The sequence below is a fragment of the Anolis sagrei genome, chromosome 1, assembly GCF_037176765.1.
Source record: "Anolis sagrei isolate rAnoSag1 chromosome 1, rAnoSag1.mat, whole genome shotgun sequence".
Taxonomy (NCBI): Eukaryota; Metazoa; Chordata; class Lepidosauria; order Squamata; family Dactyloidae; genus Anolis; species Anolis sagrei.
The window spans coordinates 168,648,215-168,671,982 of record NC_090021.1 but is presented as its reverse complement, the minus strand read 5'-3'; the positions used below and the strand labels follow the sequence as shown (position 1 = coordinate 168,671,982).

Here is a 23,768-nt window from a genome sequence, read left to right as displayed (position 1 = left end):
GAAAATAGCCCTTGACATTTGGGAGTTGTAGTTACTGGGATTTATAGTTGACCTACAATCAAGGAACGTTCTGAACCCTACCAACGATGGAACTGGGGCAAACGTCCCACACAGAACCCCATGACCAACAGAAAATACTTAAGGCCATCGAGTCCAACTCCCTTCACCAGGGCAAGAAAACATAATCAAAGCCCTCCTGACAAAGAACCAACCAATCATAGATACAGATAGATATATATGATCCACACACACATACACACACACACATATGACAGATATAGTATAGATTTGAAAGGGACCCCTAAAGAAGGACAATTATATGTTGCATGTTCCGAAGTAGACAAACCAGACACTCCCCACATCAACACTGACAAAGAAACAACAAGAAATACTTTTAACCCACAAGCATTACATACAGTATATTAGAAACCAACACTTTCTCATTACTTTATTTTCCAGATCATGAGACTGGGCCACAGCAACGCGTGGCAGGGGACCGCTAGTATTATTATAAATATTATATGTATATACAATATACACATAGAGAAAGAGCAATGGCTATCTTTTGGAAGCCTGAATAAAATGCAGTAAATGATGATGGCAGTATTGTTACTGCAGCCAAGGAAAATCTGAACACAATGAACTGCAATCTCTCCATCGCCCTGCTCCTTATCTCTTGCTTCTGCAGCTGTTGCCTTGTCATGCATCCGGAGCTCTTAGCACTAAAGTGAATTTGAAACTAAATGCTCTTATTACTGATTTTTTAAAAAGTTCTCCTAACCTCTCTCGGGACAGAAAATAATGGCAATTTGAGGCAGCAAAGAGATGTCAATTAAGGCAAGGCTGATGGAGGCAGGGGGAGTAATGGTTCGAATGGGGGAGAATACGAGGAAAGTGAGCAGCAGGTGGACTTGTGCATCCTGTCGCTAGGAAACCGCATCCGTATTAAATACGGCGTGCTAATTGGCTAGCTTGTCAGGGGCTGGGTACCAGTCCAGGCCTGCTCCACAGCTGTTTCTGCTGTTTGGTTGCTAGGCAACTGCATCTTCTCTCTCTTTCTCCCCCCCCCTTTTTTTCCTGGCACCTAATTGTCTACTTGTGCTGCTGGTGTTGCTGCTGGAGACCAGTCTGGACCTGCCGCTCTGCTGTTCTCCCGAGGGAAGGGTCCGAGATGGGCAACGAGAGCTGCCGGGAGCCAGAGGCCATTTTTCGGGGAGGGGGGATGAGGATATGTCAGCAATTAATGGAGCAGAAGTGTACATGCTACAAAAGGCCTGGCACCTGTGTCCCCTCATCCCCCCACAAACGGCCCCCAAATCCTTCTGTTTTGAGCACACATCAGGTGCCTCCAGCTCCTTTCTCTGCTAAGCTTGTAAGAATAGGTTTTAAGAGAAATTGGAAGTGAGGAAGCTTTGTCCTTTTCAAGCAGGGACAGTGGGGGGATAATGTATGCTTTCTCAGTGTGCTTTCTGTTGGGAAATGAATCCTTTCTTTCTTAGGAGCAGGCAGGGGGTGGGAGGCGAAAGGATCGAGAGTGTTGCTTTCAAACCTTTTGAGGCTCTTCCTACTTAGTAAAAGCCATTTTTTTTGCTAACCTTAGAAGGAGAGTCTTGTTTTCTTCATTTTTACATTCCCTTTGATGCTTCAAAATATAGTCAGCACTATGCCAAGGCTGTTGTGGGTACTTAAATGGGAAAAACACACACACAATTCAGGCTTCTTTTCCTTGTTGTTATACTTGAGCCCTGAACCACCTTTCCCACCATACACCACACTATGTCCAAATAGCCCAGTAAGATAAAGTTTATTAAAAGATGAGCATATAAAGAAATCAGTGACTTTATTAAGGAGCTTCAAAGTTCAAAAATCCATTCCAAAAGAATCTCAGAAGCCCAAAATCCATTTAAAACACAACTCTCCATAATTAATCCATAAACATGATAGCAGGGGATCCAAGGCAGGCAGCCTAATACACACAGAAACTAGAAACAGGAACAAACTTGAAAACTTGGATACATGAAACAAAACCTAAGAACAGGAACCGAGAACTGTTTTCCCCTTGAATTCAATGTTGCTCTCACAAAGGATTGTACCAGAAGAAACCACCTAAAAGACCTCAATCCCTCCCATGATATCACTTCACACACACCTGCTTTTCATGTCCATATCTCTAAGCTGCTGAGAAAACCTAGTCTGTCATTGTTTAGCATTTTGCCTCCAGAGTTCAAGACGACTTGATCTGGAAAAACATTCATCTCCCATATCCCTTTCAGACTACAACTCCATCAGATTCTCATGAGAACTGATATTGCTTTCTCCAGTCACCTGGGAATGGTCATGGGAATCCATCACAACACACTCCAAGCCATTTCCCAGTCTCCATCTCAGCATCCCCTTCCTCATCCTCTGAGTACTCAGACTCTGACCAGGCTACACTTGGTTTATCCAGTTCAACCAAAGCAGCACACACACACACATTTAAATATTTCCTTTTAGGACACATTTGGGGGGGGGGGGGGAATCCTGGACAGTAGATACCAAATGTCATCACAAAGCAGATAATCCTACTGACACATGGATAAAGATAACCTCATGATTGCACCATTGAGCATGAATGTGGGAGAACATGCTGTTGCTGCATAGATTAAATGCCACCAATGAGAATTAAGAAACCAAGGAATGTGTGAATTGATCCAAAGAGTCATTTCTACACCTGCAAACCTCTTGAATGTGAGGATGTTTTTTACACAGTCCTTCACATTCACTAGCCATTGGGGCAAAAGACCCCCATTGTTTTTGTTGCTGTAGTAGTAAAAACATTTGTTATATTTATGGCCCGTTTTATCTCTCCTGAAGGGGATTCAAAATGTCTTAACATAAAAGCATGAATACACAATTTAAAATATCCAAATATGAAAACATTAAAACAGGATTAAATATAAACAGTATTTAAAAATTCACAGTTAAAAACCATATTCAAGAGAATATCAAAATGAAAAATAACAAATTAGGAAATTACTATTTTCAAACCTAATAGAACAGTTGTCTAGGAATTTCTAGCGTGATTCTGTGGTCTACATCTCCTTGAAGCTGATCATAGAATCACATTAGAAGATCTAAAGATTCCTAGAGAGGTGTTTGCACTAAAAATCCATAGGATCTCCAGCATCACTGGAAGATGTTGCCCATAGAGCCACACCAGAGGATTTAGAGATTTGGAAATAAAAGATTTTAATCAAATCCATGAATAATCAAATCTGCAAAAGTCAAAACAGCAAATACAGAGAGATGTATTTGCATGGGATGGATAGATGGATAGTTAGGGATAGATGTGTTATGCACATACATACATAACACACAGGTAAAATGTGATTTATCAAGATAGGAAGTACATCTACACACACATATTGCATATACTGTACACATCCCACCTTTTTCCAGTATGACAATTACATCCATGATTGATAATTCCCTTTACTCCAACTGCATCTGAACATATGCCTGACTACTAGGGTGATAGGAAGTTAGAATAACTCTTGCTCTGATGTGTTGTATATAATCCTATCCTCCTTAATGCTGTCCAGTCAGAGCTTTATATTAAGCGCTCCTTCTGAGGCGGGCAATAATATTAAGCTTAGTATGTTGGCGCTGTGTCTGCCTGCACTGTGGCTTAACGCTCATTGATCTACTTGTCAAGTCTTGCAACAAGAGACTGTGTGCTCCCTCTCCTCTAGATATTTTGAGCGGTTGGGATACAAATTACTGCAGGGGTAGATATGCTGAGGAGAAGCCTAGTTGCAATGACCTTCTCCTGCCTTTCATCTCACATGGCTTCTGACCTGTTTCTCCTCTTCGTTTTTCAGCCGTCACTGCGCTTATGGGAGTTGAATAGCTTATCTTTGCTTTCGTTGGGGTTTGCTAAATGTGACCCTTCCAACATATCATTCTTCATTTTAAGAAAACAGGACTACTATGACAAATATTCTCCACCACTTTCATACATTAGTGAGATATTTAGCTTTTCTTTTTCAGTTACATAAATTAAAGACACATTTAAGAAAGTCAGGCTGTTAAACTGAAATCATTTAAAAAATTAATTTTATTATGACTGTTTCAATTTTTTTGCAGCTTCAGGTTGTAGTTATGAACTCCGGCTGTGTTCTCCATCTCATTGACCCCCAGCTCTCATTTTCACTCCCCACCTCCTCCAATACTCCATTTGAAAGCAACAGAGCCTCTTGTTCAGTGTAAGAATACTATTTTTACCTAAGCCATTTAGGACTGAATTAAATTCCCTGACTATTTTGTATCAGAATGTTAGAGGAGGTGATTAGATTGCAAATCATTAACTCCTGGTACCTTTAAAGCATGCATTTATTACCATTGGTAGCCCCTTCAATAGCTTCAGTGTTGTAATTTTAAAATACAACTCCATATACCGTACTAAGGTTTTAAAAAGTACAGCTTTGGAACTATATGGTAAATATTGTATTTGAAAGATTTTCAGCTGAATAAAAGTATCAATCGAAATTACATTCATCTTTTGCAATGTAATAGGACAAATATTAGATACACCATATATTAAGGTATATCAATTAGAAGAAATGAGTGGCATAAAATGGATTCAAGTGTTTTAATTTAAATAGCTTCCATTTTGTTACATTCTGGAAGGGAAGGTTCATTCTACCTTTCATTTCTGCTATTATTTTGACAAAAAATACCCAATAATCTTGATTGTAATGTACAAGGTTGCCTATTAAGAATTCAGACTATTAGTCTATCCGATATCTGACAAGAGATGGATTTCCAAGGCCTCAATTAGAGATCTTTCCCTGTAGTCCTGAGATGAACTGGAAATGCCAGATACGGAGCCTAAAGATCCTTCATCATTGAGTATGGAAGTCTTCAATGGCCCATGGACTTTGGAAACCTATGCCCTCACTCTGTTTTCGTGTCAAGTTTGACTGGGAGAGTTAGAACCATTGGATAGTCACTGGTTACATAACAAAATGGAGGTTTATGACCTGTTAGGATCATAACATATTGGATTATGACCAATTGGGAAAATCATAATATTTATTGTCGAAGGCTTTCATGGAAGGAATCACTGGGCTGTTGTAGGTTTTTCGGGCTATATGGCCATGTTCTAGAAGCATTCTCTCCTGACGTTTTGCCTGCATCTATGGCAAGCATCCCCAGAGGTTGTGACCTCACAACCTCAGGATGCTTGCCATAGATGCAGGTGAAACGTCAGGAGAGAATGCTTCTAGAACATGGCTATATAGCCTGAAAGACCTACAACAACTTATAATATTTATTTCAGAAAAGAAATGATATCCACATGTATTTACACTTGGCAATTGGTTTTCAGCTCCTAGACTGATTTCCAGGTGACTGAACTATTATGAACAGAGAATATGCCAATGCATAATATATATACGTATTTAGCAAATCTTCAGAAGGGTTGTTAAGTGTTCAAAAAACTTCTACTCTCCCTTAAATATCTTGTTTCTTTTTCATGCTCTCAATAGACAAAAATTCAAGTAGACTTCTTTAAAATAACATGTTTTACTCACAACTTCATGCATTTAAACATGCAGGCACACTTCTTGTTAAACTTTAAAACATTTCAGTTTGGGTCTTTAACTTTCAGTCTTTATCAGTCTCTTCCAACTATCATTCCTCAAATGTCATCTTTTAAATGAGTTCTGAACAGTCCCCGGTCTGGTCACATGGTCTGCAGCCCCTCCCACAACCTCAAGAACATAGAATTAGGAAAATCTGCATACCAAAGAACACATATACACTTCAGTAATCAAGCAGCATATTATATACAGACAAAACATTAAACAGAAGAGGCTGGGGAAGGTTGCCTGAGAAGAACTGAACAGATATCAATTACGGAATGGGAATAATGGTGAACCTACATCATCAGGGTTTTTTTTATAGCTAACAAACCACTTAAAACCATTATAAACAAGCATTCTAAATAGCTAGGTCTTTGTATGTGGATATCACATGAAAGTAGTTCCCACTCCTGCTATTAACCAAATTTTAATTCATTCAGTCTCTATTGTAAACATGTACTTAGGTCTTTTTATGAAAGCACTTGGTTGAGTATGGTTGAATATTACATACAAACTTTATTCAGCTCAGTCCCAGCTAGAGCAGACCTATTGAAGTGAGTGGTAGACACTACTTACTGATTTTTTTCGATTCTAAGATGCAAATTGCATGCTCATTCAGTACCACCAACATAGATACACACACACACACACCCACAACCATATAGCCTGAAAGACCTGCAACTTATATTTATTTCAGAAAAGAAATGATATCCACATCTATTTACGCTTGGCAATTGGTTTTCACATACATATACACACATACACACATACATGCACCCGTGATTCTAAGACATAATTTGTTTTTCAAGAAGTTTGTCTGGATTAAAATTGTCTTAGAATTGAAGTAATACGGTGTATGTCTCATTCTTTTCCTTGAGTCTGTTGCAATTGGATCTAACATTAGATTTGGCCCCATATGTGTGGTCAAGACCCTGTTTGAAGAAAATAAACACAGATGTTCTTTCATCCTCCTTTTCATGTACACCCATAACACTGCTCAACAGACATTTTGGTGCCTCAAATGTTAGCATTGATTCTGGGAATATTTGACATGCAGATTCCAAAAATTACACCATTTTTTTTCACCTCTAGTTTTTGAGATACAGAATATATGCCATATGTCAGTTGTCATCTGCTTCCCAATAGAAAATCATGATAACAATATCTAAGAAACTAGAGCCGATGTGGTCTATCCAATGCAATGAGATAGCCAAGTTGTTGTTGTTTCTGTAGTGATTCTTTTTTGAACAATTCCCCAAAACGATTTACAACTGTATCAGGAAAAGTGAAGCAAAACTGAACGCATTCTCTCTCCCTTCTGTCCCCCATGTTCTAAGATGATCTTGGGTATCTTTCCTTATTTTTTAATACTGTAATGTTTGGAGTCAGGAGGAAGAGTGGAGCAGCTTAATCTTTGTGGAGGTCGGCAGGTCAAGGATTCCTTTAGACTTGGCTTTTAAAGGTCATCCTTTCCTTTGCCTCCGTATTTTTGCTTTGCATTGCCTACTGTAAGCAAGGCTACAATGCCTGGAAACATAAAGAGACTCTGTCTGACATTTGGCAGCAAGCAGCTTGTATTACAAAAGAAGAGAATCTGAAAGGAAAGCTAGTCTCTGTGCTTTGCAAAGCCATTCTGGAATGACCCTGGAGCTCAACTATCATATTTATTTAAGGTATAGCTGAGGCTATGATAAGAATACACTCTAGATAGGGTTTAGCAATATCTGCTTCAAATAACACGTCCTACTGCCAAAGCAGTAGATATTTATCATTTAAACCATAGAGCCTTAATATATTTTGTTTGCTAGAATAGATCTTGACTGTTAAATTAGACATTATGGAGATTTGTTACAAATAATAATAATAATAATAATACATTTTATTTATATTCTGCTCAGAGCACATTACAATACACATATAAGGCTAACATTCAATGCCTATTGCACATGGACATACTACACAAACAAAGGTAAAGGCCTTCCCCTTTTTCCATCTCTGGCGTCTGGAGGCAATGCTCAACTCTGGCTATAGGGAGGTGCTTTTGTTCCATTTTTCCATGCTGAAGAGCCTGTTGTCCATAGACATCTCCAATTGTGTGGCCGGCATATCTGCATGGCGTGCCTTTTTATCTTCCCACTGAGGCAGTACCTATTCATTTACTCACATTACATGCTTTCAAACTGCTGGATTGGCAGAAACTAGAGCTGACAGTCAGGAGCTCACCCCAACTCGCAGCTTCCGATCAGCAGTTTTTCTACAGCTAGCAGTTTAATCCCGCTGTGCTACTGTGGCTCAATACCAACGTAATCCATTTTTCTCCTATAGTCTGAAATTTGTTTAAGGAATTATGCTTATATATTTGTTGTGCACATTGTATACACCAGGCGTGATTTTCATGGATAAATGGATGTTAAACTGGTATTTCCTGCCATAAAACCTGTAAAATATACATTATATTGTTGCGCCTTTATATTCCTGCCCATGCGTATTTGAACACAGATAAAGACATACTCTTCAACTGTGGAGCTGTTCTAAATGAGACCATGTATTATATCAGACCTTGTATCATAGGATCTCAGTGCAGCTTACAATAAAATCAGTTTAGAATTAGTAATAACATTAGAAAGGAAATCTTTTAGTCCTTTTTTTCAGTGTAAATAACCATGCACATATCCAATCTCTTACCAAGCAGGGCCTATTCACACTACGGTTATAGCACAATGATTCATCTTTTAACTTCCATGAATGCATCCTGGGGAATCCTAGAAGGAAAAAGGAAGAGGGGCCGACCAAGGACAAGATGGATTGATGGCATCCTTGAAGTAACTGGCTTGACTTTGAAGGAGCTGGGGGTGGTGATGGCCGACAGGGAGCTCTGGCGTGGGCTGGTCCATCAGGTCATGAAGAGCCAGAAACAACTGAATGAATGAACAACAACAAATGAAAGTTTTCTCTTCTTTCAGTAGGACTTATGTGGTTCTTGTTCCAGGTACTTTCTCCAGGGCCTAAATTTCTGGTATTTCCAACTATTTGCCCTGGTTCCATTTCAGTGTCTTCATTCCTGTATAGCTTTGAGTATGAAATCAAAACCAAAGCAGAAGTTTATGTGGGAAGCAATTGATGTGGAACAACAACAAAAAGGAAGTGATAATTAACTAAATTTATATGACTTTCTCCTGGGTAGTCTTTCTATAAGGATGACAAAATACATGATCCAGATGCTTCAGAAGTAGCAATTTGCAGCTAACTACTTCATCACAGTAGGGCATGAATCCCCTTTAAATTCGGTTCCTGCCTCCTGCAGAATTCTGGGGTTTGTAGTTTAGTGAGGCTGTTAAGGGGTCTTCCCTGAACTACAAACCCCAGATTTCTGCAGGAGGCAGAAACTGGATTTAATGTTGATTCATTCTCTAGTGTGATGAGGTTCTATGACTTGCCGTCTTGTGCAGAACTGCTTTGACTTGGAAATTCTTCCTGGGAAGACATTGAATGAGCGACATATTACTGTTTATTATTATGCTTTCTTTGAAGACACATTTTGAGACCCAAAAGATTTTACTGTGTAAAAGGGAGGGCATTCTATTTTACATAGGCACAAAGTTCCTCCTGTGTTGAACAGATATGCAAATATGGAGCAAAAGTAAATCTGCACCCACTGTATTGATATGGTTTGTCAGTCTGAAGAAGAGATACCTGCTGCTTGTTGTCATTTGTCAGAGACCATATTATCTATATGCAGCACATGAAGTAAAGTCTTCAATAAGTTTAATCAAGTCTATTTAGGTGTTACTGAAAAAAATCAGGGTCCCATAGTCAAACCATTGGTGCTTTTTGAGTTTGACTAAACTGCTATCCTTGGCAAATTCAAAGTTCTTACTTGGTTTTCCACCTTTAAAAAATGGCTCCATCCTTTAATCTTTTCAGCATTCATCTCCTAACTGCTGGGCTGGTAGATCAATGGATATTTGGCTTTACTGCGCCTGCTGCAGTTTTATATAAGGTTTCCTTGTTGCGTTGCTTTGTTTGGTTTTTTAAATTAGTCCGCTCAGCCCACTCTCATGTCTTTTTCATTTTGAACCCCGTCGGAGCTTGGGATAAAAGGTTTTGGTTGCTGAACTATAGGAGATATCTCTGCCCATTCTCCTCTTCTGCTTGTGCCAGATTTCCACTTTATCTTTCAAGCAGCAGGGCCGAGTTTGTAATCAATAACGTTTAGTAAGCGACGAACCACACAGAAGCTTTTCCTGCCCTCCTCAGGCTCAGATGAGAGATGCTTATGTTGGCTTCATTATAAGTTCAAAACAGAGATTGATGTCATCCCATTTCTTCTTCTCACTTATCTTCATTTTAATGACACTTGCTGTCACCGCAAATTTGGCCTGTAAAGCTACCAGAACCCCCATTTCTCCCCTGCTTTTGTGAAAATAACGTCAACAACAATGAGAAAAACAACAAGAAAACAACAGCAACACAGAAACCTGCATTTAGAATTAAAGCAAACTGCAATCAAGTGATTATTCCTATATCTATTTGAAGTTAATGCTGAGTGATGATAATGGTGACATTGATAATATTTCTCATATTGTTTTTAAAGCTGTTTCCCCTCCCTGGTTCTTGCAATTCTTGATAGTGGAAGGTGTGCATTTCTATTTCTGACTATGCTCATTCTTCCCTGAGTCTGTCTGCAGTGTTCCCTTAGGGTCCCTCCAAACAGTCCTATAACCCAGAATATCAAGGCAGAAAATTCCACAATATCAGCTTTGAACTGGGTTATCTGAGTCCACACTGCAATATATCCCAGTTCAGGCCTGTAGCCAGGATTTTGATTTGAGAGGGGCTGAGTTTGATTCGGGGGGGGGGGGGGGGCTGAGTCTGAGTGAAAGAGGGTCTACCCTAGCAAACCTTTTGTATCGTTACCCCAAAATCCCCATGCATATGGGATAAATTGAGCATAATGATCAGATCCTGATATGAATAAACATAACAGTTTAAATAATGTACCAGTAAGGCCTTCTCGCAGACCACCATGATAATTTCGGGGGGGGGGGGGGGCTGAGGCCCCTCAAGCCCCCCCCCCAGCTACATACCTGCCCCAGTTCAAAGCAGACCATGTGATATTTTATTCAGCTGTGTGGAAGGGGCCATACTTTTGCTTTGTTGAAAAGTGTAGAATTTTACATGTTTCATTTCAAGAGCCCCCCTTTAAAAACATATATAGACAAGGAGCCATACTCATTTGTAACGAAGTTGGCTGCATGACAAGGAGATTGAGGGAAAGACATGAGAAGTGTATGTTTTGATTTTACTTTGTCCCTGCCTGGGAAGCTGGAGCTGACAGATGGGAGCTCACCCCATCTTGCGGATTTGAACCGCCGACCTTCAGATCTGCAGTTCAGCCGGCACAAGTGTTTAACCCACTGCGCCAGCGCAGCTCAACAGCAGTTGTTGTGGGAAATGGATAAGTGGTTGATCTTTCTGATGCTCCCTTCCATTTGGGGCACATTTGTCCTCTGAGCAAGTTTGGATCATTAGTCTCTTTTTGACAAAAATGTTCAAAGAGTTTAACTGGGGTAGTGATTTGCAGATTCTGGCAAAAGAAGGAGAAAATGGAATTGTTTCTCATAAACTGCAATGAATGCCTCTATTTTCATCTTCTAGATTGACATTATTGCCTGCCCTAAAACTATACTTCACCTACTATCCTTCACCTACCCTGATTTTTTTTTAATTTTAGCTATGGATAAAATACACAGCCAAACTAAAAAATATATCTTCATGTCTTGGTTTTGGGGCCTGGCGTTATTTGGGGCGCTGATTCAGAAAATTGCATTGTATAGACTGCATCAGCTCTGGTTTCTTAGATATAGTTATTATGATTTTCCATGGGAGAACAGATGGTGACTCAGAGATGGCATATGTCGTGTATCTCAAAAACTTATTTTTAAAAAATCTTGATAATTCTGGTATGTTTTCCGGCCACAATTCCATGGCAAACTACAAAATACACTAATTGTGTAATTGACTAACATTATAAACTGCTTTAATCCAAATAGAAAACTTTATTTGTAGGGAAACTTGGTTTCACAGCACATTGTGACCATTTAACATGGCCAATTACCTTAACAGAAAAAGGAAACATTTTCTTTGGAAACCTTGTTTTTGCAGGCATTTCAAAGGATAGCTGCCATTTTTTTCGTGTCTGAAGCAACTTGAGAAACTGCAAGTTGGTTCTGGTGTGAAAGAATTGGCCATCTGCAGAAACGTTGCCCAGGGGATGCCCGGATGTTTTACCATCCTGTGGGAGGCTTATCTCGTGTCCCTGCTGAAGCTGGCAGACAGGAGCTCACCCCGTCTCGAAGATTCGAACCGCCAGCCTTCAGGTTAGCACTTCAGCCAACACAAGTGTTTAACCCACTACGCCACCATGGCTCAACAGCAGCCAAATATAATTTGAAATGTCACTGAACTTAGGAAGCACCCAAACCAATGGGAACAACAGCACCACTAGCATCCAAATGCTTGTGGTGCTGTTGTTCCCATTGGTTCAGATGCTTCCCAAGTTCGGTGGCCTTTCAAATTATATTTTAATTAATTCAAACAACAGTAGAATAATTAAATTAATTTTACAATAAATCACTTTAATGCTAAAAGCATTGTAATTAACACAATAATATATCATACATTAAAACAAATTAATATTTTCAAATAGCAATTAATCTTAATAAAATCATAGTAACTTCATTTATTTATTTATTTGTTTGGTGCATTTGTTAACCGCCATTCTCAGCCTTAGGGTATTACATGTATTATTTACTAGTATTACATGTATTATAACAAATACATGAGTATATTTATAATAAATAATAAATAAATTTACCCTATTTTACTATATATATGGAGATAGATAGATAGTAGGGCTGGGCAACCACGGAAAAATTTGTTTCTAAACTCGATTCGTTTTTAGGGGGTTTTTGCGTTTCGTTTTTTAAAAGAATTCCGAAATTTTTCTTTAAAAAAGTTCGATATTTACAAAATTTCGGAAATTACGAAACAATTTCGAAACAATAACGAATCGATTCGTTAATGGCGGACGCGATTGCGCAATACGCTAAAAAACCCTCCAAATGGGACAGGGGGAACTTCTGAAGCTTCCCTCTCCCTCTGTTGTTGACTGTTGGTGTGATAATTTATTTTTTTTATCACTGATAAAACAAACAACAACTATAAAACTTGCACCAGACATACGGAAATAATAACAAAATAATAACGAAACAATTTTGAAACAATTGCGAAACAATTACGGAATAAATTTTAAAAATTCGTTTCGATTTTTAGTTGCTCCTGAATGGTTTAATATCGGATCGTAAGCCACTTTAAACACGAATTATTAACGAATTATGAAATTAATGAACGAAACCGCCCAGCCCTAATAGATAGATAGATAGGGTAAAATATGTAACTCCCTCTATATATTTTATCTACCCCTTCCTTCCAAACCTTATACTAAGCCCTACTTCTAATTAGACCATGACTTTTCACCTATGTAGCCATTGAGTCGATGGCCAGCCAGGGAAATTATTCCCAGCTCTTTGAATATTCAGATATTTTTTATTATCTATCCTGACTGTGATGAAAAAGAAGCATGTTCCTTTGTTCTCCTAGCAGAATTATTTTCATTCATCCATATACATAGTAGCTGTTACTAGCAGGGAAAATACAGGGAAGTCTTAACAAATGCTGCCTCATATTCAGCCTTTTGATTTTACAATATTTCTGCAGAAATAAATAAATGAAAGTCTCTTCCTCAAGGTATGAGGTGGAAAGCTATTGCAGTCTCGGTACTGCTAGAAAGAAGAAATTTTCTTTGCTTGCCTAGAAAAGGAGGTATAATGGGAAGGAAGAAGCTGAATTTATGCCTTGGAGAAGGGGATCACTTTGCCTACTTAGAAGGGAAGGGGATAAAGACATTAGAAACTTTAATTTTTTGTGGGACTGTAAGGGGTTTCGTCGTTTGCTTATGTGTGGAGGAGTGATCAGCCAGGTGTTATCACCTGAAAGTGAGGGTTTTAATCTAGCAGCTTAAATATAAAATTTGATGTATTATACTTTAATATTTTTAAAAAATATTAGTGAATTGAATAAAAACGTTAACTTTGTGGTTCCATCAGAATGCATCCTTGCAATTATCCAGTGTTTCCTTATAGTTCCTCCCATTTATGTCAGACTCAATTTACATCACAAATCTAAGAAAATATATAGACGTACCAGTATAAGTCACCCACCTGTTTATGAGGATATGACATCTTAGTGGGTACTATTATACTGAGGCCAGGCTTTAACACAACACGTTAATCACCAACTGTAGTAAATCTTGCCAATCGAAAGATTGACAGTTCGAAGCCTGGGTTGGGGTGGGCTCCTGACCTTTAGCTCAGCTTCTGCCTACCAAGCAGTTCGAAAACAAATGTGAGTAGATAAATAGGTACTACTTCAAAGTGAGGAGGTATTTAAGGCACCCATAAGGAAAAATGCCAGAAATTCGATCAAGGAGGAAGTTTACGAACAAAGCTCTTTGGTAGGGAAGATGGAGCGATAGCACCCCTTGTGGTCGGAACCGAGCACAGCCTCCAAGATGCCGAAGATGGGGAAGCCTATACACACACACACACACACACACACAGAGTTGCTTGTCTTGTCAGTGTATAACGGCTTTGAATGTTTGCCGTATATGTGTTCTGTAATCCGCTTTGAGCCCCCTTTGGGGTGAGAAGGGTGGAATATAAATACTGTAAGTAAGTAAGTAAGTAAATAAATAAATAAATAAATAGTGAATTACAGCCCATTATATATTACATTATGTAAGCAAGCAATTAGGAGTTCCTTTGAAAACCCAGAAAGATATCACATAGAAGCAAGAAAGACTTTCGCAGAGCATTTTCAGTTTAATTGAAGCAATGGCAATGACAGGGATAGAATTTTTCTGAAAAGCTCTTCTCCACACTAGTTTTTTTATTCAAGATCCTCTGCTCCAGCTGTTTTCCCCTTCCTCACTTTGCTGATGTGAACGAGAAGGGGGGGGGTTGGGGGGGAGAGAGAAAGTGGATAGAGGTATCTGAGAGGGAAGTGTTGATTGAGAAAAAAGGGGGGCCGAAGTGTTAAAATGCCTCCTCTCTTGCGCTAATCAAATTGGCCAGCATGCCCACATGGCCATTAGATAGAAGAAGACACGTTGGTTTTAATAATTTGAAGAAAGATTTAATTAAGTAATGACTCTAGTTAAATGACACTTTGAAATATTTCATCCTTGAACGAGCCCACTATTGTGTACTTGGTCTGAGTGTCCAATGATCACAATTAGTCACACAAGCTGTCAGTTGGTGCACGTCTTGCCCCATCCGTGCAATTTGCCAGTTGCTTTGTGGAATCGGAATGAAGCTGAAAAGGAAATTCTATTAAATTACTGTTTTTAAAAATTGGGGGAATGATTTAAATGTTAAAATAATTTATTTCACTGCAGTGATCCTTTTTTAAAGGAATGTCATGTTCAGGCTGTGTGAATATGCTGTAAGTCCCCACCCCACACAAAAATGCCAACTCTGCAAGATGAATAAATCATGTAAATGAAGAACATATGCTGCATTTATGCAAATATTCATTGCATTTGTGTAATATTTCATATGATTGTCATAGGAAAGGATCAAGAACTATGAACATCACTGAAACTTTGTCCTTGGGTGTACACTTATTCTTTTGATGGTGATTGAAAATTCTGTTTTTGAACCTTGACTAATTCTGCAATCAGAAGCACTAGAAGGATTTTAAAAAGGGAGGAGCAGACTATCAGAAACAGTATGAGGGTGGAATGAAAAGTAATGCTTCCACCTTTGTACCTCCTCAACAGAAGGCAGTACTGGTATGTGGCAGGTACTGGCTTATTCAGTAGACTCTCCTCTACCGTTTCATTTTGGTGGGAAGTCTTAGCATTGAACGGTTGTGTTGTTAAAGTGCAAAGTATGGAACCCTGCGCAGAGGATTGGTCAATGCGACTTAAGCAACGTGCAGTTATTGAATTATTGACAGCAGAAGGTATCAAATTAAAGGAGATTCATCAGAGAATGCAAGCTGTTTATGGTAATTGTCTTGATGTGAGTACTGTGCATCGTTGAGCGAGTAAGTTTAAAGATGTTGAGGTGGGAACATCTGACTTGCGTGACAAAGAGTTGGACGCCCTGTGACAGCAACCACCGAGTTTCACAAGCAAAAGTTTGACATATTGATTCAGGACAATTGTTGTATTACTCAGAGAGAAATTTCAAGCATAATCGGCCTTTCACAAGAACATGTGGGTCGCATTATTGCTTTGCTTGGCTATTGGAAGATCTGTGCACGATGGGTACCCAGGATGCTGATGCCTGAACTGAAAGCACACAGACTTGAAACTTCAGAGACTGGATCTCACCACCGTGTGACATCCTCCATGCAGTCCAGATTTAGCACCGTCTGACTTCCATCTGTTCCCAATAATGAAAGAAGATCTGCAGGGACATCATTATGCTTCTGATGAAGGCGTTGAGAAAACTGTGAGATGCTGGTTGTGGAAACAGGGTGTCGACTTCTTCCGTGACAGTTTCAGAAAACTTGTTCATCGATGGCAGAAATGTATGCAATTGTCTGGTGATTATGCCAAAAAGTGAATAGTGGTAGTTAAATAGCACATTCTAAGGAATACTTCTGTATTTGATTTATTAAAATATTCCCATCCAAACCCAAGTAATGAGGGTAGAGACATTACTTTTCATTCAATCCTTGTACATCTGTGAGTAGTTTTCTGTGGTAATATGCTCTACATCTGCTCCAGTTTGCTACTGGGGCATTTTATGCTGCACAGTTGCAACACTTTATCTACTTGTCTGCATCCTACTATGGATTGTAGGTTGGTCAGAGGTACCTAAATGCCCTGAAGGCACCAGAATCCCATCTGTTCTTGGAAGCTAAGTAGGCTTCGCCATTCTTAGCCCTTGGAGGGGAGACCATCCATGAATGCCAGCTGTTGTAGACTACGTATTCGAAGGAAGCACTAACAAAACCACTATGGATTGTAGGTTGGTCAGAGGTACCTAAATGCCCTGAAGGCACCAGAATCCCATCTGTTCTTGGAAGCTAAGTAGGCTTCGCCATTCTTAGCCCTTGGAGGGGAGACCATCCATGAATGCCAGCTGTTGTAGACTACGTATTCGAAGGAAGCACTAACAAAACCACTATGGATTGTAGGTTGGTCAGAGGTACCCAAATGCCCTGAAGGCACCAGAATCCCATCTGTTCTTGGAAGCTAAGTAGGTTTGGCCATTCTTAACCCTTGGAGGGGAGACCATCCATGAATGCCAGCTGTTGTAGACTACATATTCGAAGAAAGCACTAACAAAACCACCTCTAGGTATTGCTTACATTAGACAGCCATAAGAAATTCATGGACTGCCATAAATTGACAAGTGACATACACAGAGAGAATTCAACATATCTCTCCATTACCTGTCAATAGCAGGATTCCTCAGGGCGTAGCCATGGAGGTTCACTATAATTGAGTAGCCTCTGACACATAGCAGTGCTGTCCAATATGCAGTATAACCGAGCACTACAATTGAGTAGCCTTTGATGTGTTGTATTGCTGTTGAATGTGTTCATCTCTCACACTCCCGTTGCTGGGACATTGGGAAAGGCAGAGTCAGGTGAGGTTGGGAGTGGGAAGTGAAAGCTTTTCATCTCATTTGTGGGATCCAAACCATTTGAAATGGCTATACTATCACAGCACCCCTAACTATTGATTTATTTTTGGCTCAGCACTGACATGACCCCTTTACTGTCTTCTGCAGGTGAGAAGCCTTACAAGTGTTCATGGGAAGGGTGTGAGTGGCGTTTTGCGCGAAGTGATGAACTCACGCGGCACTACAGGAAACACACGGGGGCCAAACCCTTTAAGTGCAACCATTGTGACAGGTAAGGATTAATATTTTCTCTCAACTTTGACCCTGTCTTGAGGTGCAATCAAATCATTTTTAAAATGCTCACTTTATATGAACTCTTCTATTTTGGGAAAATATCTGAGAGGGAGGAGGTTATGGGAGGACCCTGTAGTGCAGGCCTGGGCAAACTTTGACCCTCCAGGTGTTTTGGACTTCAACTTCCAGAAATCCCAGCCAGCTTACTGACTGTTAGGAATTGTGAGAGTTGAAGTGCAAAAAACCTGGAGGGTCAAGGTTTGCCTATGCCTGGTGTAGTGTTTTCTTTCAGCTCTAAGTTATATGCTCCAATCATTTCAAGAAACATTTAACACGTTTAGAAGGATGTCTGGTGGGAAAGTGACTTCCTGCTTACTGGACAAATAAAGCCTTGCTCCTGAAAATTCAAAAGGCGTATTGTAGCGCCATCACCAAACACGGTCTGTACAGACTCTTCGTTTCTAATTGCTGCCTTGAATGGTTCCTTGCATATTTAAGAGTATAGGTTTGCATATTCTTTATCCAAAGTCCTTAGGGGCCAGAAGTGTTTTTGATTTCCCCCCCTGCTTTTGGAATATTTTCTTCTAGATAAGTAAATGTCTTTGAGATGGGAACCAAGTTGAAACACAAAATTAATTTATGTTTCCTATACATCTTAGGTGCATATCATATATCTCTTTCCAGTCTCAAAGCACTAAGCTAATGCATAAAAGTATCAAGCAAGGCCACTAATACAAATTGAGTCTTTCATGCTATGGGACAGCTGTTGATGTTTGGCCTTGATGCTAACCAAGCCCATCTGCCTGGTGGCATAGACCCAGCTCATTATACAGGGTTAGTCAAAATGCATAGGCCAATAAGCCATTCAATTGAATGGCTTATTGGCCTATGCATTTTGACTAACCCTGTAGTTGTCATATCTGTTATTCTAGCTCTTTTTATTATTTTTGTTTTTTAAAAAACAACCCCAATAACATTTCTACTGTGCCTGATCTTTGGGGGAATTTCCCTGGACCAGCAACAACATTTTATTCCCACCCAGAATGTGGGCTTATTTTTAAATCCAGGATATATTACAGAAAGAAAGGGGGGATCAACCCAAATTACTTGTATGGTTGAAAATTTGCAAATCCCAAAAATAATGTTGATAAATAGGCAACTTTTTAGGAATCAGATTATCGAGGACATAAAACGTCAGCGTGTTTCCATTTAAAGCTTCCTCTTCAGTGCTAAAATAAACAAGAAGTCATATTTCAAAACATGGGATGGTGACAAATACCAACTAACTTCAAAAATATGTACACAATGAAAAATATTAATGAAAACAAATCTGGATACAAACTGTAGTGAAGCTGCTAACATAAAAGTGCAATGGAGAGCAGAAACCATGTCGAAATGTCATATGGCCCTGTCTAATAATTAAATCACAAAACCTGCACATTATATCACTTCTTCTAAACAATAAAAAATAGAAAAATTTGAGAGTGCTATCTGCAGAAGGGATGACATGGTTACAAACCCCTATGATTCCTAGCCTAAAAGGTAATGCAGCTAATCATTGTCTTGTAAATACTGTTTGATCTTGGAGGCCTAAGCAGGGTCAGTCCTGATTAGTACTTGGATGGGAGTATGCCAATGAATGCCAGCTGTGTGCTACATGAGGTTCTGTCAGCTGTAATTCAGAGGAAGTGACTGTCAAAACAATGTCTGAGAATTCCTTGTGTAGGAAAATCCTACCAAATTCATGAGACCACCATAAGTTGAAGGTGCTCTCTCACACACATTTAAATTTCTCTTAGCACATGTATGTAAAAGCAAACAGCAATGTGTACTATTAATAGTCATAGGTCAACAGATATTCTTTGGGTCTCTCTTTCGCACAAACTTTTTTTTTTTAGAAAAGGGGCTCTCACTCTCCCAGTCTCCAGACAGAGCTTGGAAATCACTAGCTGTAAGTAACACAGACACCCTAAACTATTTACTCTATAATCCAAGCCCAAACAAAAAGAGCTGAATAAAAATAGGTTTCAAAAGTAACAATAATGAGCAAAAAGGAAGCTAAGTTTTTTGATGTTACAAGTTACGGTTTCTTGTTACTTTCAAAAGTTACTATAAATTGTCATTTTTAGAAATGTCCAGTCTTCCAGGTTTGATGGCATTCAAGGAATCTGACAGTATTTTTCAAGTCTACAGCCAGCTTTTCACATTTGCTGAGGACTCTCGTGAATGTGGGAAAAAAAACGTTGAATAACAACATTACAAGATAACACCTAATTAGGAATTTCTAGGCCTTGCAGCATGACTCCATGGTCAACATTTGCTGAATCTTGACCATAGAATTGCACTGGAGGACACAGAGATTCCTGTTGTTGCTGTTTATTCGTTCAGTCACTTCCAACTCTTCATGACCTCATGGACCAGCCCACGCTAGAGCTCCCTGTCAGCCGTCACCACCCCCAGCTCCTTCAAAGTCAAGCCAGTCACTTCAAGGATACCATCCATCCATCTTGCCCTTGCTTGGCCCCTCTTCCTTTTTCCTTCCATTTTCCACAGCATCATTGTCTTCTCCAAGCTTTACTTTTTTCTCATGATGTGGCCAAAGTACTTCATCTTTGCCTCTAATATCCTTCCTCGAATGAGCAGTCGGGCTTTATTTCCTGAAGTACTGACTGGGTGGGTCTTCTCGCGATCCAAGGTACTCTCAGAATTTTTCTCCAACACCTCAGAGACTCCTAGAGAGGTGTTATTTCTAGGAATCTCTAGGTCCTCCAGCATGAACTACAGATTCCTAAACAGACCATTTTAACCACATCTTTGAATAATCAAATCTGCAAAAGCCACAACCAGAAATATGGAAGGACAACTGTAATTAATTTATTTTAGTATGATCTTGCATGGCTCTCTGTGTATTTCCAGAGATGTGTTCAAATGCAAGGAAGAACAGGTTTCCCAGTAATGAAACCCCCCAATAGCATTGTCATGCCAATCAGCAAGCCATCTAATTGGAGCCATTGGCCATTCCCAGTCTATGGCTGAGATCCTACTGAGGCAGTAATCGAGTAATGTACTTACATCTGGCAGTGCCTTCTTTTAAAACCCTATTTATATCTGTAACTCTTAGCTTTTAGAAAATTGCCCATCTTTTTAAAGCAGCCTGAAGACCTCTGCTGTAATAAGAAATTGCTGATAATACAATCAAAGATCTATTTAGCTCCCGACTGAGCCCATTAGACTGCTGCAGCATGGAGAAGATGATGCACTGGACATAAACAGGGACACATCCTTTAATGGGAAAGAAATCTGATCATTTTTCACATCCTGTCTGCCTGAGGCACCCCACCAGTTTGCTCTCCTTCTGTTCTCTGCCAGGGATCTTTCTTGCCTTCCCCCGCCTTTTATCTGTGGACACTCGCCTACGCTTTCTGTTTGTTTAGCAAGAGGGATAACATCAACTAAAAGACATTCTTTGGAGCCTTGCCTCTTCTGTACGTTTCTTTGTCTACCAAAGCAAGACGTGTCTTCTTCTTTTTGAGGGCAGTGGGAGAGTTGTACTACTATTGATGTTGGTGGAACTGCACTCAGTGCAAGCAGCCGGGGAATTGCCTTCTTAGAGTGAAGCCAGTTGCTTTTGTCCTGTCATCTCCTTTTATGAATTAGCCAGGAAGGTTTCAGAGGTAGATTTCCGCAGTTCTAGGCTTAAAATTAACCCTTTCCCTTTTGTTCGTTTGTCATAATATTATTCAAGCCATTCAGCATACCGCAAAACAGAATTCAAGGAACAACATCTAGTTCTGAATGCCCAAGGCTGATATTCTTTGAATTAAAACTTTTCATGCATTTGGAAAGGAAAATGTCTTTGTGCATGTTTGCTGCTCTTCACAGAGATTTTTTCTGTATTTTGGTGCCATGTAATCAGGCTACTGAACTGGGCGGTCTTGCTTGTGATTCACACACATACATATTGTAAAGGTAAAGGTTTTCCCTGACATTAAGTCTAGTTGTGTCCGACTCCAAGAGGTGGTGCACATCTCCATTTCTAAACGGAAGAGCTGGCATTGTCCATAGATGCCTCCAAGGTCTTCCATGGTGGACTTGGTAGCAGTGCTTGCTTCTGGAAATGCAGCAAGCAGCCAAGATGGATACCTAACTCTAAAGGACAAAAAAAGCCATAGAATCCTAGATTTGGAAGAGACCCCAAGGGTCATTCAACCGAACTTTTTGCAGGAATAGCACCTATTGATCTACTCACATAAGTACTGTTTCCCTCAGAAACAGTACTTATTGATCTACTCACATTTGCATATTTCTGAACTGTTACATTGGTAGAAGCTGGGGTTAACAGCGTGAACTCACCCCGCTCCCCGGATTTGAACCATCAACCTTTTGGTCAGCAAGTTCAGCAGCTCAGTGGTTTAACCCGCTGCACCACCAGGAACCCTACATATATGTACTACATTTTCCTGAGGGGTTCAGGGCTAATTTCCAAGACCATAAAGGAGGAGGTTTCATTTACCTGTATTTGTGCCTCTGTGTTTTTAAAACACTTTTTAATGAGGCAGCTCCATGGGGACAGGGACCCTTTTTCTCTCTGGCTTTCCAGTGGATGATACCAGTTCTTCTTGGCACATATAAAACCCCTTCCTAACACCATTTGAGGCTGGGTTTAGTCTGGGGGAAAGGTTCGTAAGGTTCTAGAGCAGTGGTTCTCAACCCGTGGGTCCCCAGATGTTTTGGCCCTCAAATCCCAGAAATCCTAACAGTTGGAAAACTGGCTGGGATTTCTGGAAGTTAAAGGCCAAAACACCTGGGGAGCCACAGGTTGAGAACCATTGTTCTAGAGGAATAAAGTAATGAAAAAAACCATGTTGGCAAGTTTGGGGCCATTTTTGAGCCCCTAATTGCCTGGAGAATGGGGGAACTGGGGGAAGCACGTGCGGAATAGCCTTCAGAGCCCACAGAAGTGGAGTTTATGGACTGCATACAGTTTGCATGCTGCAGATTCGCCATCTTTGAGCTAGAGCAAAATTGAATTCAGTGTATTGTCGAAGGCTTTCACAGTTGGAATCACTGAGGTGTTGTGTAGTTTCCGGCATATATGGCCATGTTCTAGCAGCATCTTTATCCTGACATTTCCGAGGAACCTCAGAAGAAGCCAGCCACAGATGCAGGTGAAACACCAGGAGAAAATGCTGCTCGAACATGCCCAGAAACCACACAACACCCCAATATTGAATTTCCCATTCAGCAGCATAGGATGCGCCTGGACCTGTCTGATACATGGGTTGTGCTCTCTCTTTATCTTATCTAGGAGTGGAGGACCATCTATACCATTCCATTACAATGTAATAAAAGCATACAAGCAGGCTGTATAGGGTTTTTTTTTACAACCCACTTGGTCCAATCTCTTGAAAATACTCTGGTGCTTGGTGTAAATGCAGAGACCAAATGAGCAAAGACATGAAATAAGCACTAGCAATCTAATCAAACGTGAAAAAATAAGCATCCTGGGACGCTTCTGCCCCATTTCACTCATGGAGCCCACACTGCCCATCAGATGATGTAGGCTGGGTTCTGCATGTAAACTGGGGTGGCAGCGTGGTAGGACCTCATCTATGTGATGAGTGAATCTCCACCTGCACAGAGGGATATAATACAGAGAAATGTCTTTATGTGAATAATGACATTTCCCCCCCATGAAACGCATCCTGTCCTTTTCTTTTTCACGTTAGATTATCTGTGGGAACGAGAGCCTTGCTGCTTACCCAGAAACTTACTTTATTCAAATTGGCAGAATGATGGTTTTCTTTATTTAATTGTGCCAGCTTTGATTGTAACATTTGCTTTCATTACTCATCCCCTTCCTTCCCTATTCTCAAGAGCATGCAGGATAATCTCTTTTGAGCTCTCATTTGTAAGAGAAAATAAGTGTGTGATTAACTGGATAAGGATGTTTTTCTATTTGACAAATCTGCTGATAAAAAGCCCTGCTTCATTTTATACCTGGAATATGACTTGTGATACCTTGCAATTTAACCTTGTTTTTTCTGCTCTAAATTGATTGGTTTCCAATATGGTCGTGAAGAGTGAAACAGCATATACTGTGTGGCCATTTAGACCTTCACCTAAATCCTCTAGTTAGACTCAA

At 39.9% G+C, this 23,768-nt stretch overlaps 1 protein-coding gene across 1 annotated transcript in view; it reads left to right on the top strand.

Annotated features, from left to right (window-relative positions):
- The window catches only part of KLF7 (KLF transcription factor 7), a 92,321-nt gene that overhangs the window by 62,848 nt on the left and 5,705 nt on the right, over positions 1 to 23,768 (top strand). The window contains exon 3 of the mRNA XM_060782701.2: positions 17,498 to 17,621. Coding sequence (XP_060638684.2) covers positions 17,498 to 17,621 — 124 coding nt within the window. The remainder of the gene's footprint in view (positions 1 to 17,497; positions 17,622 to 23,768) is intronic.